The sequence below is a fragment of the Oryza sativa genome, chromosome 4 (genome assembly GCF_034140825.1).
Source record: "Oryza sativa Japonica Group chromosome 4, ASM3414082v1".
Lineage (NCBI taxonomy): Eukaryota > Viridiplantae > Streptophyta > Magnoliopsida > Poales > Poaceae > Oryza > Oryza sativa.
Window position 1 is genome coordinate 29,569,400 of NC_089038.1, and position 16,453 is coordinate 29,585,852.

General features: G+C 43.5%; 2 protein-coding genes across 7 annotated transcripts; both read left to right on the forward strand.

The window, feature by feature from the left end:
- The first annotated feature begins 2,594 nt into the window (after nt 1-2,594).
- LOC4336739 (uncharacterized) lies at nt 2,595-5,903 on the forward strand. Of its 5 annotated transcripts, none has more exons than XM_015777886.3 (7): nt 2,595-2,907; nt 2,988-3,083; nt 3,175-3,363; nt 3,448-3,585; nt 4,327-4,552; nt 5,227-5,419; nt 5,504-5,903. In XM_015777886.3, the coding sequence occupies exons 1-7, from the start codon at nt 2,651-2,653 to the stop codon at nt 5,662-5,664; spliced, it is 1,260 nt and encodes a 419-aa protein (XP_015633372.1). In that variant the 5' UTR covers nt 2,595-2,650; the 3' UTR covers nt 5,665-5,903. The 5 variants fall into 5 exon arrangements, with proteins under 5 accessions (XP_015633372.1, XP_015633375.1, XP_015633373.1 ...); XM_015777889.3 differs by having other exon boundaries at nt 5,351-5,419; XM_015777887.2 differs by having other exon boundaries at nt 2,988-3,080.
- Nucleotides 5,904-8,532: 2,629 nt separating this feature from the next.
- Nucleotides 8,533-12,988, forward strand: LOC4336740 (polyprenol reductase 1-like). 2 transcript variants are annotated; one of them, NM_001402412.1, is made up of 7 exons: nt 8,533-8,976; nt 9,298-9,556; nt 10,182-10,531; nt 11,008-11,242; nt 11,673-11,768; nt 12,428-12,499; nt 12,632-12,988. In NM_001402412.1, exons 2-7 carry the CDS (start codon nt 9,350-9,352, stop codon nt 12,734-12,736), a joined length of 1,065 nt encoding a protein of 354 aa, NP_001389341.1. In that variant the 5' UTR covers nt 8,533-8,976; nt 9,298-9,349; the 3' UTR covers nt 12,737-12,988. The 2 variants fall into 2 exon arrangements, with proteins under 2 accessions (NP_001389341.1, XP_066165279.1); XM_066309182.1 differs by having other exon boundaries at nt 8,550-8,976; nt 9,301-9,556.
- The last annotated feature ends 3,465 nt before the right edge of the window (nt 12,989-16,453 follow it).

A 16,453-nucleotide genomic window follows, 5' to 3' on the forward strand; every position in this document is an offset into this window, starting at 1 on the left:
TCACCGGCGTTCGGGACGAAGGGGGCTCCGGCAGCGATTGATGACAATCGGGCAGCGACCGAGGTGCAGGCAGGCTCGGTGAGCGCGACGGCGGCGATTGCGCGGCGCGGCGGCGGCTCTAGCGGCGGCGGCGCGCGGCCGGAGATGGGTGGCGGCGGCGGAGCTCGGCGAGCGCGGCGCCACGGCGGTAGGAAGCACGGGAAAGGGCGGCGAGAGTGGGAAACGAGAGAGGGGGCCCGGGGAGGGTTTTTATGGGCGAGGGAGGGGCGGACGTGGCCGGGAAGGTGGCTGATTTGGCCAGCGACGTGGGGGAGTGGAGGGAGAGAGAGGGGTGTTGGGGGATTTCAAATCCCCCACCACTTGCGGGCGCGCGCGTGCGGGAGAGGTGGAGATGGGCAACGACGTGGGCGCAGGGTGCGGGCGCGAAGTGGAGCGGAGAAGGCGGAAGTGCGGGGCGGTTGGAGCTTGGGCTCCAACGGCCGGAGGTAGGAGACGACCGACAGGTGGGGCCCACCTGTCGGCGTCCCAGAGAGAGGAGGGAGGGAGCGGGCCGGCCCACAAGGGGAGGCCGAGCGCGGGGTGAGGTGGGGTGGACTGGGCCGACGGCCCAAGAAGGAAAAAGAAAGAAAAGAAAAAGAAGGAAATGGAAAAAAAGGATTTCCTGGGGTTTAAATATTGCGGTTAATGAATTTTAATTGGTTAAAATTACTTATAGGGCTCTGAAAATTCCTCTAAAAATCATGTTAATGTATTGGAGCATGGGGAACTCAAGAAAAAATCCACCACGCCGAATTCGATTATTAAATGCATTTATTAATTGAGGATTAGCTCTAGGTTAATTCGAATCATTTCTTCGGCCGATTTATTTAACAAATTTTTAAAGCAAGGAAAAGGGGAAACTTCAGGGCGTGACACATCCTCCACTATTAACTGCTGGTAAAGACGCAACAAGGGGCCAAGTGGTCCAGTTGTAGTCGGACGGCAACCGTGTGAGCCTCTGAATAATCCCACCTTGCTTAGCTTGGGAGGAGGAAGCCACCTTAAAAGGGAGAGCCACGAAGCCCTATTAGACTAGTCTTTTAGGGAGATTGGGCATTTCCCCGAATGGATGTGCCTAAGAACTGTTGGGGTTCGGGCAACTTTAATTATTGGGCCTCGGCCAACCTCACCTGGGCCGGATGTATTAGGTGGTGGCACGGCTGCCGCCGCACTCCAAGCGATCGCCGCAGTCGCTGGTCTAGCACGCGGTCGCGCCACCACCGTCGACCGGCCTGCCTAGGGAGAGAGGAGCAGGGAGGGAGACGTGGGTCCTACACTGACTCACCCGCTATGTCGGACAAAACCGTGATCAAAACCACCGAAGGATGTAAAGCGAACGGTTTTGTAAATTAAGTGATGCCATTATATGGTTTTGCGGTTGGGAGACGATTTTGTAAGTCGATGACAAGTTGAGGGACCTTGGGTGTACTTTTTCCAATCCTGGAGTACAGTACAAAGACCGCCACTGCCTCTCGTGGAATCGTGGCCCGTGGGTATGTGTCAACGATCGGCATCGGCTGCTCTACTGTTGCTGTTTTGGGCTGAGCCACGTGAGCTGCTGTTTGCCGCTCGCGTCCGCCAGTAGAGGATGAAAGCCCATAAAGCCCACCACTACCGTCTTTCAAAGCCCACAAAGCTTCCTCGTGTTCGAGTCCGACTGCCTGTCGTGCTTGGTACCCTATATATGTTGAGTCTTCATAATCTAAAATCGCCAGGTCTGGCTAATTTTTCCATAATAAAGAGGTTTCTGTTTTTTTACTCAATTTTTCCCACATAGAAGATTGAACCCTGTTGAAAGCTCACCCGGACAAAAGGTCAAGTAGATTTTGGTCAAGAAAAGATCAAGTAGATTCCATCATGCAGATGCGATCGTCTCCGCCCATAGTTCTTACGGGAAGAAGTGAAAGGTTGGTGTTTCTTTGAAATTTGTGATTTACATCGAGTTACTCTATGATCCATTATTGCTCCTAATAAGTTTTTTTTTAATTACACACAAACGCACGCGTGCACACACCATTACACGTAGCACCGCACAAACATCCTCGCAAATACGTACCCTAGAACACACTCAAAGAGATGAAACCAAATGTATATACATGATCTCATAAGAAATCATCTACATGTACGTAATATTTGTAGGCATCAGGATTTGAATTTTGGTGGGTGCCTCCTAAAGAGTTTGATCTGTAAGAATAGGTGAAATCGAAGCTTGGGCCCTTTTGCTCTGATCTAGTAATTGAGAATACATATTAGTATTTTAAGTACTCTACGCTAGTGCATATTCCCCAATGGCTTTACCACATGTTAAGATAGCTTGACCCACTTTATACGGACGCTATCCATATAATCTTTTGTGCGTTGTGTTTACACAATAATGTCGCACATTGGAGTAGTTTACCTACGATTGCTTAAATAATGCTAAAAGACCCGCTGCCCACCCAAAAGTCCGCAACTCTGTAACCGATCCAGGCCGCAGCCGTGGCCCAAGAAGCCCAAAAGGCCCGCTGCCCACCCAAACGGGTCGAGTGACCTGCGCACCCAAACTGAGGGCGTTTAGTTGTCGTCGACAGGTTGCGGCCGCGAGGGGAGCGGAGAAAGGGGGGGAAAAAAGATGGAAACTAACCCTAATCTCGATCTCGACGGCGAGGGCGGCGCCGGCGCCGGCGCCTCGTCGGGCCGTTCTTTGCTGCCGAAAGGAAGTGGTAGGTTCCGCCGCTCGTCGGCCCGTTGTTCGCTGCCGAAAGGGAGTGATAGGTTCCGCCGCTCACTATCGCCGGTGAACTCGCGGTCGCTCCTAGAAGGACGGGATGTGCGGGACGCTGTTTTCCCCAACAAACTCTTCGATAAAGCCTTCGGCCAGCCTCTTCCGTAAGTTCATTCATGCCCTCCCTCTCCACACCCATGAGGCCATGAGCATGACTTAACCTAAGAATCGATTGCTGCCGCAGAGCGCCCGTAACGCCGTCTCTGGTACCATCGCCCGCTTACATCGTGCGCCCCAACCTGCCGACCCCTTCCGAGCCACACGGATTGAATTTCAAGTTGTGCATGTTTACCCTTAGCTCTATTGATTGATTGAGTGATTGATTTTACTCCCCTTTATATTGATTTCCTTGTTCTTTTATTCATCTGAAGTGCCCCACTTGTTGGCGATGGGAAGATGCAAATGGATGTGGAGGGTGCCCCACTTGTTGGCGATGGGAAGATGCATATGGTTGTGGAGAGTACCCCACTTGTTGGCGATGGCAAGATGCATATGGTTGTGGAGGAGGAAATGACAACAGCTCTGGCTGTTCATCAGCCTTCAAGTCAGAGAAGTCAGAGGTACTTAGCACATCTTCTGCCATAAATCATTCATATATAATTAGAAGTAGCTTAACACATGATCTGGAAATTCCTTTAACTCAGGATCATAGTGATTGAGATGATGGCAGATGTTGGCTCACCTTCCTCTCCTGGCTCCCCCTACTCCCCTAGTTCCCCTTCTTCTCATCGAGACGCTCCCTCGGTCCGCTTCTCCTCTCGAGGCATCCGTAACCATAAGATGTAAGTTGGTTCTCCTATGTGCGTTATGTTTTTGCATATATTAGCACATACTGCTGATTATTAACATTGAAATTAAGAATAATAGACTAAAAATTAAATTCGTAATGAAACAGCACTTGACACCACCATTTTTGAGATCTGAAGTTTTATGATTCATATATGCTACTTCCTCCGTTTCATATTATAAGACTTTCTAGCATTGCCCACATTTATATATATATATTAATGAATCTAAACATATATATGTCTAGATTCATTAACATCTATATGAATATGGGCAATGCTAGAAAGTCTTATAATATGAAATGGAGGGAGTAGACCCTAGAGATGGATGGTGGTAATGCAGCCGTTGCTTCACTTATTTGTGCGCTCACTTGTTAATCATGTTCACCAGCTGGCCTCATTTCTCCCACTCCGATGTGTCCATCCAAGCATGTTCTACTATCACTCTAGGCTGTGAATATGTTGGGTGGGGGATTGGCCATCTGGTCAGTTTGGGAAGTGAAAGTTACACGAACCATTGGTACTTTGGGCAGATAGTAAATGTTGGGACCTAGGAGATCCACGGATAGAACAGTTTAGTACATATAAATGTTTGATATATCTAAGGCTTATAATTTATTTAGGTCTGTAATCAAATGGTATATATGTTATTGACATGAGAAAACATTTTGTAGTCAATAATACAGAGGGGTGAGATTTATCATGTTAACCTTTGAAACTTTTGATGAAATGTTTTAGGCCTCAGTGTGATATAGACAGATCAGACACTGAAGAAGATCTATATTCATCGTGTGAGGAGGATCCCTACTTCAATAGCCTTGTGGATGATTTCATCGGTGCAGTTACCAGCACCGATCTACTTGCATCATCACCTGAAATTGACTATATGGCAGCTAATCAAAGTCAATCTCTTTTCTATGCTGAAAGTGCATTAAAACATTATAACAACAATGATGAGAACAAGGTAACTTTTTTGCATTTCTTTTGTTGTATTTTCTATTTATGTACGAATCTGGCTGCTAGAAATCTGTTTAGATTTGTTTCTTACCTCATGCTATGGTGATTAGCCCTCTCTATTCTTGTCATGGCTTTGTCATTTATTTGTAGTTATCTCCAATTGTTCCCAGCAATAATCAGATTAACTCTTAAATTAAAAGTTGTGGTAGGTCGGTGAAATCTAATTCAATTTTAACTTAGAGCATGGACTTAGCACGCCACACAGTTGTTTGATCCTTTTGAATTTTTGAAACAATATTATTTTTTGTATTTTACTTATCTTCCAAAGTTTGTATATGGCTTTAATTATTTTGTTGTGATACCGCTATCCAAGATTCTTAGTATTTTTTTTATTTTCCTTAACTAGCAAAGTACTTGCCTTGCAACGGATTTCAAAAGATATGTCCGAAGTTCTTCACTTGGAAATTGTATTTGCCAAACATAATTTGCAAGCAAACATCCAGCAAAAAACCAAGCCACACACACAAAGATATATTTATCTAGACTTGGAAGATCTCACTAACTCCAACTGATGGCAGATTCACCACCACCACTAGGTTCTTTTATATAGTAGAGATTTTACATGTATATGTGTTAAATATTTGTTTACTGACTTTTATTGTCTTTCTATTTGAAATATAGATAAAGTATGAGTTAATCAGTGCCATTACAAGCAATGCAATTATAGACCGGAGTGGTTATGGTCATGTAAACTTTGTTGCAAAAGGGGATCTACCTGATTCAGTGGATGAGTTCTTTTTCGCAGAAGTACGTTGGGACATTGATTCTTATGTGCCAGTTTGCATGGTCTCCTTAGAAGGGAAGGAAAAATCTGGTTAGTTCGAAAGATAACCGAAAACTCTATTAATCTGTTCTTTTCTTCTAAATTTTAACATGTATATGTAATTGATGTGTACAGGTGGTTACCGTGACATTGAAGTCGACTATCCAAGAGGAGGTTTTGTGGGTGTTCCCGTCGATAAGAATCATTGCTATGCTTGTGGCGATGGACTCAAGCATCCAGAGGATGGAACGTTATATGAGAGTGGTCATATCGCTTCCGGCAGTTATTATGACTAGCAGTTTTATTGAAATTGCATTTTTAGAACTTTATTTAGCTAGACTAGAAGTGTGCAATCCTTTATATCTATGCTAAACTAAATTAGTACGGAGTATACTCACCATTCTACTTTGTATACATCTTGTTTGATTTGGGTTGAACTCCGAGTTGTATGTGATACACCCGAAGACGTTATTATCGTTGCAAATATTGAAAAAGTCATAGAAGGTGGCAATCCACTCCTGGGAGTGGGGATGGATATATGTTGTCACAAGTATGATCCTATGGACGGGACTAGCAATTGGACATGATTTTAGGTAGATTGTTGAACGGTGTTTCATTACTTGTTAAAAAATAAAATATTTATGTTTCATCAGTTAGTGTAAAAATGTTTTAACCGGATGTATTTGTTTATTGATTACACACAAATAAACCAACAGTAGTGGACATAGGGGTTACTGGGTTATTCCCGGGAATACCAAAAATTTGTGAAGTAAAATTGATATATATGGGTATACACATATGTAAGTATTTAATTAGATCTAATACTTCATCATCGATCTGTTTTTTCTCAACAAATCTATTCTTCTGGAATATTGACTCACATCACTTCTAACTAGTTAACTATCTCAAATCCCCTAACTCTATCCCACTTTTTATAAACAACCACAACAACTCTATCCCACTAAACAATATGGATGAAATACTTGCGATTGTTCAGTAAATACCCAGATATATAATCCGCATCCGCCAAACCAACATGTGAAACATCAAAGAAAACTAACTGCAACATCGAGAAAAAAAAATGTTATTCAACACATTTAAGACGGCAGAGGGCGAGGCGTCACACCTTTAACGAGACAATGCGCATCATGTGCAAGTGTAATATCTGACCGGATAGAGTAAAACACTTGAATACACCGAGATGCAACAAAAAAAAATGATAACAACAAAAATCTTTAGACTCTGGTAAGATCCTACCATCTAACTTCTTCCTCTATTTCGATGGTCGGATACGTTTTCTTACTCTAGTCCAGTAGCCAGAAATAAGCTACTTGTGGATGCGACCTAGTTGCGGCAGCCTCCCTCATCTCCTTATCCATAGCCATCACCATCACACTCACACATGAGCCTCATTGCAGTGGATATTGTCTCCACTTCGTGCCCCCACTGCCGCCACCAGCTTTGTCGTCCGCTCGTCATCACTGCGAGTCTTCATCGTCATTGCCAAAAGCCTTATCTAAGCCATGCACCCCCATCGGCACCGCAAGCTTTATTGTCGTATCACCCACTCCGGTCTCCACTCCTTAATGTTGTTGGAAAGTTTGTTTTTGGGATGAAATGATTGGGGTGAGAGAGAGGACACGTAGGAGATGGAGAAAAGCAAAAAAGATTATGTTAGCGTGGAGCTCACCACGCTAACCATCCAACACTCAAATATGGCAAATGATTATATTAGAGGAGTTGGGAGTTTTCATTCTGAAAAAAAGGGAATATGATACGTTGATGGATATTGACAGCTTCGATCTCATGTTTGCCATCGCTCGATGAACTCACTTAGAACATGCTCAATGTCGTGACCTTAGGCCATTCACAGTGCAACATGTTTCTATGAGGAGCCTCAATATGCCACATAGGACGAGATATCGAGTATCAATTCTCTTTATCCCATGGTGCAAAGGAGCTCTAGCTGTGGCTTTAATTTTTTATGTCAGCCCATAACATTTTATATTTAAGTCCTCGTAGTTTTTTTAATTTAGAGAATGGTTCGAATTGTACACAAAACACCCTAAAAAAGGGAAGCATGTATAAAATCTATCATTTCTCATTTTCCACATTCCCCCTCTAGCGCCGCCGACGCCTCTCCCATTCCAACCCCCACCAGCACCTCTCCCCTCCCCGCCAGCGACCCACGTTCCACTCTGTCCAGTCGCCATCGCCTCTACCCTCTCCCTGGCACCGCCTCGATCCGGGCGGCTGTCGAGCAGATCAACGCAGAAATGAGGCCGAAGGCATCTCCGGCGCCACGGCAAGGAAGTTGCAGCTCCGTCCTCTCTTCCTTTTCCAGTAGGCGGCAGCGGGGGCGATAGGTGGCAGATCAAAAATGGGCTCGACGACGGCGGGATCGGTGGCTCGCTGGCAAGAAGGCGAAGACGACGAGGAGGGCTCCTATGGTTTAGATCCGAGGTCATTGTGAAAGGGACAACGTACGGCGACGGTCCCATGTCTCGCCGTCGCTGCCCCTTTCTCTGGCTGCCGGACTTGGGAGGGACACTGGGTTGGTTGTGGGCGTGGGGGTGTGGGGGCCGCGACGCATCACGAGGGCACGAGGAGGCGGGGACATGACCTCCCCAACGCAAGTTCTTCCTGTCGCTTCACCTTCACGCAGCCTCAGCCTGACAAAACCTGACGTGTTTCGCGTAGCAACCTTGGGACATGGCAACCGAAACCCTTGCTGGCGCACCGAGGCACCATGAACGGGCTAAAGTGATAGCTGTGATCTCTAGCTAGGCCCGAATTCCTGTTTAGGGGCTCAAGTGCCAACATGGGCTGTGTTTAGTTTTTAAAATTGGGGAGAAGTTTAGGAAAAGTTGGTAGTTTAGAAAAAAGTTGGGAGTTTATGTGAGTAGAAAAGTTTTGGATATGATGTGATGTGATGGAAAGTTAGGAGTTTGGGAAAAATTTGGTGTGAACTAAACAGGATTTTGTGAAACTTGACCCTCATAACGAAGAAGGATTATAACGTGAATGAATGTTTTGAGGAGATCCATCTGATAACCACATGATTACGGCCCCGTCGACGCTGTGCACCAAACACAATAAAGACATGGACGCTTCCAGAAGGAGCCAACTAGGCAACCGCCAACCGATCGGAAAACTCTCCGCCACGCGACGCAAACGAATCGCACTTCGCAGAGGCGAAGCGAAGTAGCGCTGCCTTGCCTTGTCGCCCTTCCCCTTCGACTCCATTCCCTCCCGCTTCTCGCGCAACGCTATCCCGCCGCCGCCGCGTGTCTCCCCAATCCCAATCACTAGCCTCCTCCGTCGACCGTCCGCCTTCCCCTGAGGGCGGCCTGCGTCTGCGTGGCTGCGCCGTGCCGCCGTCGCGCCCCCGCAGCTTCTTGCGTCTTGCTGCGCGCCGTGCCACCCGCCGGCGCCTGCGCCTGCGCCTTCCTTTACCGGGCTACCACCCTGCGCCGTCTCTGACTCCCCGGCCGGCGGTCGCCCTGCCCGCTGCTCCTGCACGGCGTGGCTGCACCCTAGCCCCTGCCCATAACTCCATTGTAACACCGCCCCCAGCTCGATTGCCGCCTGACACAAGGCAGACAGAGGTATGAATCTGGCCTTGAATTGAATAGTTGTGAGTCTTAATCGGTACGGAACTATGGATAATGATGCAAATTGTAGTGAATCGGCAATGTTAATCTTAGAAGAGTAGATTGTGGTGCAGATTAAAGAAATTGTGTTGTACTTATTTTATCTATGTAAGATCTTTAATATTTGAATTATTTATATTTATATCTTTGCAACTTTCAAACTTTAGGTGTTGATTTTAGTCGATTTGTGATGCTATGAGATACAATTGCTTTATTATGTCATAATCCGAGCAAATTTTGTGGGCTAATGGCGTTATTAAATTTTGGAACATGAAGTAGGAACACCCAACAAGAAATTCCTGGAGCTGCCATTGCGGCGCTGCCTTCCATGGAGACCGAGGGCTGGCCTGCCCTCCAGCCTCTGCTGTGCCTCGCCTGGATCGCCACTACACTCCCCATCATTGTCGCCGCGCTGCCAATCCCCGCAGCTGCTGGTGGTCACCTCCTTCGCCGGCTGCTCTCGGCCTTCTCCTCCCGCGGCAAGACCGTGAGGCCCTCCCCCGCCTCATCCTCTGGTTCCTCCTCTTCTAAGGCGGTAAGATCGGTTCAAGGTGCCGCAGCACCTATTTGCTGCTTCGCCTTTTCTGTTATCATTCGACAATCCCATGGAGTTAGTATGATTCCTTGGTAAACGAAGCTTGGTTAGACCTTGATAAGTTAAGCGAAACTTGTTCAAAGCAAATATAGGTTTGGGTTGGTTTGAAAAAGATATAACCGTGGATTGTTTAAGGCCAAAGTAGCTAGCTACTGTTTTGTAGTGTTTAGTTGATGCAAATCTGAAATATTATCGATTGATTGTGAGAAGATGATACATTTGGAAGAAATTAGTTCTTAAATGTTTGGGAACCACAGTTCTGGACTTAAACAATTTTTTTAATTGGTGTTTGTCTACAGGATATACAGCCAGCTTTTCTTGTCAACTTGGAGATTTAGTTATGCTAACTTAGCTATACGAAAAATACATACCAAGCCAGTTTTGTGAGTAAAAACTAACATTATATAGTAGGATCGAATTGATTCCTCATCGGCTTTTCTTGAGCTATTTTTCATCCAATTGATGATCAATTGCACATGAGAACACGCACCAAATTTGTAGTTCTTCTCATATTCAACTTCTGTATAATGCTGATAATCTCAGATCGATCTTTTCTAATCTGCAGAAGTTCACTGTTCCACAAAAATACTTCATGCATTTTTATGTGGTCGGAGTGCTGGCAACAACAATTTTGCTTCTGGCAATATGGTTCTATGCATATATGAAAATGACACCATTATTGCCTGAGTCATCAAGTTATTCCACAATTGCCAGCCATCTTGTAGGCTCAAATTCATTCTCTTTTGGTCGTGTTCACTCGCGCACCATGGGACACAAGTATCATGTCTGGCGAACAGTATTTGTACTTCTATTGATGGAAATTCAAGTGCTGAGACGACTATATGAGACTGAACATGTGTTCCACTACAGCCCTTCTGCTCGGATGCATATTGTAGGATATTTGACGGGTCTATTGTAAGCTCCAGCTTGCTTTACATCCTTTATGTTCTATATCTCCATGGCACATTTGTTGTGAAAAATATCCCACTTGATTAGTTATCATGTCCTTTACTTTATTCTGTTGTTATGTTACATGATTTTGCTTAAAGGTTTCTAAATAATTCTTGTATGCAGTTTCTGCAGCTCATACATGTAGGCTGTCCACAAAATATACACACATCTAATGAGTTAATTTACTGCATGATTTGTCATTGACCTGAACTGATCAAAAGAAATACCACTTCGGTAGAAAATAGCCCAAGTGATGCTGATAACTGAATTGTTCAATTCTTGACATTTTATTTGCTTTCTTCTGCCATAGTGCTTATATTAGGAAGAGGATATGCATTCATGCTACCCATGATATTTTTTTCATACTATTGTTGTTGTTCTTTTGTTTTCATGTATAACATTTTCAGATTGACTTATAGTTTGGTTTTTCTTCATGCCAGCTATTATGTAGCTGCACCATTATCTCTTGCTAGCTCTTGTATCCCTGAAGCAGCAGAGTATCTTCAAGGTCAAGTAGCTGAGTTCATAGTAAAGGGTCGTGCGAGAATGCCAGATCTTGTAATTGATTCATCATCTCTACTACAGCCTCTTCTGAAGTTGGGGTGGACCCAGTGGATAGGTGCTGTTATATTCATTTGGGGTTCCCTCCATCAGATCCGTTGCCATGCAATTCTTGTAAGATCTATATGCTCTCTAATGTCCCTATGACCCTAGATATACTAGCAAGTTTCTTTTACATATATGGGCAGCATCAGAAATCTTCCTAAAAATGAAAAGAAAAGAAAGAAAGAAATCCACCTATATATGCTGTAAGTTGGAACTGTCAAACTGCAACCATAACTTGTTAGTGTAAAGCTGAAGGTATGGCTTGCTGGAAGTGTTCTATTTTTTGAGAGGGTGGAGCCCACCAGGCTTTAGGAACCCCATTTACACAAATTGCTTGGTCAATCAACATCAGGAATCCTTCATGAAATGCCAATCAGATTCAATGGGTTATGCATTATGCTTGTTCAGAAACTGTGGTATTATGCATTGTTGTCTTGGAAACTTCTAGGCTGCGGTCTATATTTTGAATTTCATGGTTTGTTTTTTATTGCTTTTACAGGGAACGTTGCGTGAGCACAAAGATTCTGATGAATATGTAATTCCTTGTGGTGACTGGTTTAATCGAGTCTCTTGCCCTCATTACCTTGCTGAACTAGTGAGTGTCTTTTCTATGTCCTCATTTTCAGTATGTGGCATATACTGTTTTGCAAAATATGGCAGGTCTTGTTAATCTGCTTATTTAACAACGTCAAGTTAGATTAGGCCTGTCCATATTGTCTTGGGTTTGTCAATAAAAATCATCTTGGGGAAGTTTGGACGGGTTCCAATTGGTGGAAGCACTAGACTGATTAGCTCCTGGTCCAGCTTCAACTCCTGGCTGGAATAGGTTGGGGGAAAAACAGAGAATTTGCATGTTGCTTTTGCTGGGATTTAGAGTTTTTACACTGAAGCTGAATTCCAGTGCAGACTTCTCATCAAATTTGTTCTGTTACCTATTTCATCACTGTAGTTCTCTGAGTGCAATACCATGTGAGAGTGAATATGTCCTTTTAGTATCACCCGTACTGGGAAATGCAAACATTCTTTGCATGGCTTAAATATGATAAAACAGGATAATATTTTCTGAACTTTCATATTATTTCACTTGTGTGAAGCAACTAGATGACTCTAACATGACAGCACATATGTTTCCATGTAGCAGAATTGGTGCTGTTTGACTTGACAGTTGATGCAGTAGGGCACTGAGCTACTAAAAGAGCTCCTGTTGTTTTAAATTATTATGGCATTAACATTTACAGTTACTTTGGCTTGTAGGTAATATATTTTGGCATGTTGGTTGCTAGTGGTGGAGAAGACATTCCAGTGTGGTTCCTGTTCGTATTTGTGGTACGCCCTACAGTAACTTTTTGAACAAAGATAGTCAGAATTCAACTAACGCGCAATTATCTTCTACATTTAGTTTCTTTTGTTTTTTGTTCCAGTAGATTGAACTATCTTTTTTCTTTTTCATTTTTGCAGATCACAAACCTGTCATTTGCAGCAGTAGAAACTCACAAGTGGTATCTTCAAAAGTTTGAAGACTATCCTCGCTCTCGCTATGCCATCATTCCATTTGTATGCTAGTGTCTACGAAATGGCTACATTATGCAAAGCTTATGTATTTGCACACAATTACGACATGTAACTTAGCTTGATGTAAATGTGATAACAATCATACTACGTACCACCGTAGAGGCTGGAAGTGTTGTATTGTATAACGTAGCCACGCAGAATGTACCTGTGACACTTCATGCTGTGTGTTATGCTACACACTTGGATATTTATCAACATTCTTAAGCATCGGGAATAAAGTTCTTGCAGAATTGGATTGGAAAATCTTCAAGCTGTGACAATCTAGGCAATGTCAGTTCCTGATTTGTGACTTAATATCAGAGCACCTATGTACGTTACCAGTAGTAATCTTTGTGCTTCTACATATTTAAATTACATGCCAATTATGTCATCGATGAAACATGTTTGGTAATTTAAACTTAAATGTTCGCAACTCAAAGTGATCTAGGGTATGTTGTGCTCGTCCTTTGTAGAAGGAAAAAGAAGTGCCGTCATGTTTAGAGACCTAAATACCTGATCTGGTCTGGAAAACGGAATACTTCAGGATTTATCAGAGCGATACCATTTCAACTTTAAGCAAGATACTTTATAAGCTTTAGGCAGATGAGTTGCTATGATTTTCTCAACCAATCGCAAGTTTAACACAGTAACAAGGTCATCATCCTCTAAAGTAGCACGCCGTCAGAGTAAATTAACAGCAGGATTAGCCTACTAAAAGAAGAAGCTGAGCTGATGAAAGTGAGCAAGAGGTGCCAGCCACCAACCCACAGCACTCATGGAGCCATGGTCCCTCACCTGGCCGGGATATGGGGGTGAGAGGCGTTTGGTCAGAAAGCACATCCACTGATCCGCGAGAGGGGACATGCTCCTTGTCTTTGCCCGGCTAATCCTCCCTCCTGGACATGTGTTCAATCACATTGCCGACTTGGATCTTCTTTAAGTCTTGTTTACTACAGCTCTTACTAGTATAATCCTTGTTTTTTTGCACGGCTAAAACTGGGACTGAATTATGGCCTGTCCACTAGCTCAGACTACTCAACGACAGACACCATGAGAGCTGAACTTTCCCTGGTTCAGGTGGTGGGGAATGGAATTAGAATCTATCCGTGGAAACTCAGAAAAAGATATTTGCAATTGCCACTGTTTTATCAGAGAGTTGCTAGTGCTTGTTCGTTTGCTCGCTGCACTATTTACTTTATAGGAGCGTGGTGACGTTGCAGGAGTTGGTGCCAGAAATCCGTGAACTGAAACTAATGAGATAAACTCGGAACTGATAGTGAAATGCCGATACAGTAGAGTAGGCGCCTGAAAACTGACGAACAGAAGGCATAATTGGAATCCGACGTTTCTGAAGGTTCATTCGGCCGAATTGAGCGGGATGTGCTCTCCAAGTCTCGATCACACGTCGATTTAATACCTTGGATAGCTGAATAAACAAACGAACGTGAGCGTTTGACGAAGCTGTCCCCATGTATGCGCCGTTCAGTTCAGAAACGAAAAATTTTCAGCTTCGATTTCCAACGTCACTGAATTGGGTGCCACCCTGTGTATAGCCTGAACATCTCATTTTTAATGAGAGAAGAGATCAAATTCGGCATCAACTCAATGGTTTCTTGATGATCCTACAATGAGAAGATGAGAACGATGTGTGTGTGATGTGTGAGCCAGTCCAAGCTCTGCCGTTTTGGACGGCTTTGCCACGGGCAGCGGACAGTAAGCGAAAACGCGACCAAAACCTTCTTTCGGCAGCTGACCTCTCGTCGTCGTTTTCCCGCTCATTTTCTGCATTTCGTCTGCGACTTGGAGTCGTTTTCTTCTGCCCATGACAATATTAATGGACACGCGAGGTCTCCGCTCGGAGTGTGTGAGACTCATCCAAGAGCAACAATGGCGTGATTTCTCTTACGCTTTGTGCGCGACTCGAACAAAGCATGTACATCCACAAGTTGACATTTATTGGGTTTTTTTTCTCTCCATATTTCTTCACGATTCAATCGATCTGCCATGGACTAACACTAGCTAACTCACCAACCATGACTTCACCGCCATTATTCAGTTTCCGTGTATTGGGCTTCTTGTTTAAGAATTTAAGAGTCAAGAATTCCAGATGCGTCCTTGATGCTTTGTGATGAACAGTGGAAACTTGGATCTATGTCTAGGAATACTTAATTCTTTTCAGATTATTCACCTGATTATTTGCTCAATGTTTTGAAAAAAAATACATTTTGTGGAGAAAAAACTTTCTTCTACTATATTGCTTTTTTTTAGATAATGGAATGAAACATCCCGACCTTTACTCCGAAGAGCTACAGCCAATTATTAAAAAAGTAACACACTTATAAAGTCTTAATTCAATATAAAACTATCAAACCAACCAAAATTAAAAGAAAGACCTAACATGACAAGGAAAACATTATTCCAGCCTATTAGAAAATCTCCATCCATGGTTGGCAAAAAGTTGCATAACCGTTGACTCAAGAGTACGACACGCAACATTCAGGAAAACTTCATCTTCCTCACACTTTTGTAGTTGAGCCCATAGCCGAAGCCAATATGTTGCCCTGAAAATTACCTGCATATAGGAAACAGATGATGATTTGTCAAAAACCCTATCATTTCTACACAACCACAGGGCCCAACATAAAGCAGAGGCACCAATAAGTATCAACTTTCTCTTGTCCTTGTCTACACCCTGAAGCCAACATTAAACATATGAGGTATGCTTCTAGGAAGATGTAATCCAAAAGAAAATTGAACAGCTCTCCAAATAAACTTTGCATAATGACAATCCATAAACAAGTGTTGGATCGTCTCATTTTTCATGCAGAAACAACATGTTAAACCCCCATTTCAATTCCGTCGTGCAAGATTATCCTTTGTTAAGACGACTCCCTTGAGCAAATACCACATACTATATTGCTTAGGTCACTTGTTTTAAACTATTTGTTAAGTTTACTTATAAAAAATATTTACTTTATCCCTTTAACCAAATAAATAATCCGAGAAAAAATAGTCTACTCAATAATCTGCTACAAACTAATCTGAAGTACTTAAGTAGTAATACATGTTCCATGGAACAAGGGATGGTGGAGGCCGGAGAGGACATGTTAAGGCGTACTGAACTTTTAAGATCCATCTGCATACATAAGTGCAAGCGAGCATCCTCTCGCTTTGCTGAATTGTTTTGCAGAAGAGGGGGGGAGGAGAAGCACAGTGATGAGGAGGAGTAAAGCTGACACTGCTTGGCTGGTGCTCCAGTGTCAGGATGAACACTGCCAGGTCGCGCCCATATGGCCGTTTGATGAATTATTGGAGCCCCTTCTCTCCTGCATCACTCTACAGTCCACACTCATCTGAATTCATTTCATCAGCTGCTGTTCTAGTAAGCAAGTATAACAGTGAGCTATAAGCTTATTATAAGCTTACGTGGAGAAGGAAAGAAAAAAAAAATCAAAGTTGTTGGCTCTCATACAAGAGCTATCTTAACACAAGCTCTAAAACAAAAATAATAAATATATAAGTGAGAGATAGAGATAGGCAAGAAAATTGTAGCCAACCTTATAACTAATCTATTATATGTGTTGGTTTTAAGATAGACTAATAGTAGATAGTGAGCTCTACTAGAGTATTATCTTTGCTCGTATGGGAGTGGGCTGCTAGCCTCTGCTCACATCGAGGTTTCGGTATTTGACCTGGAAACCTGGAGTCGCCCTGCAATTTTACCTTGAA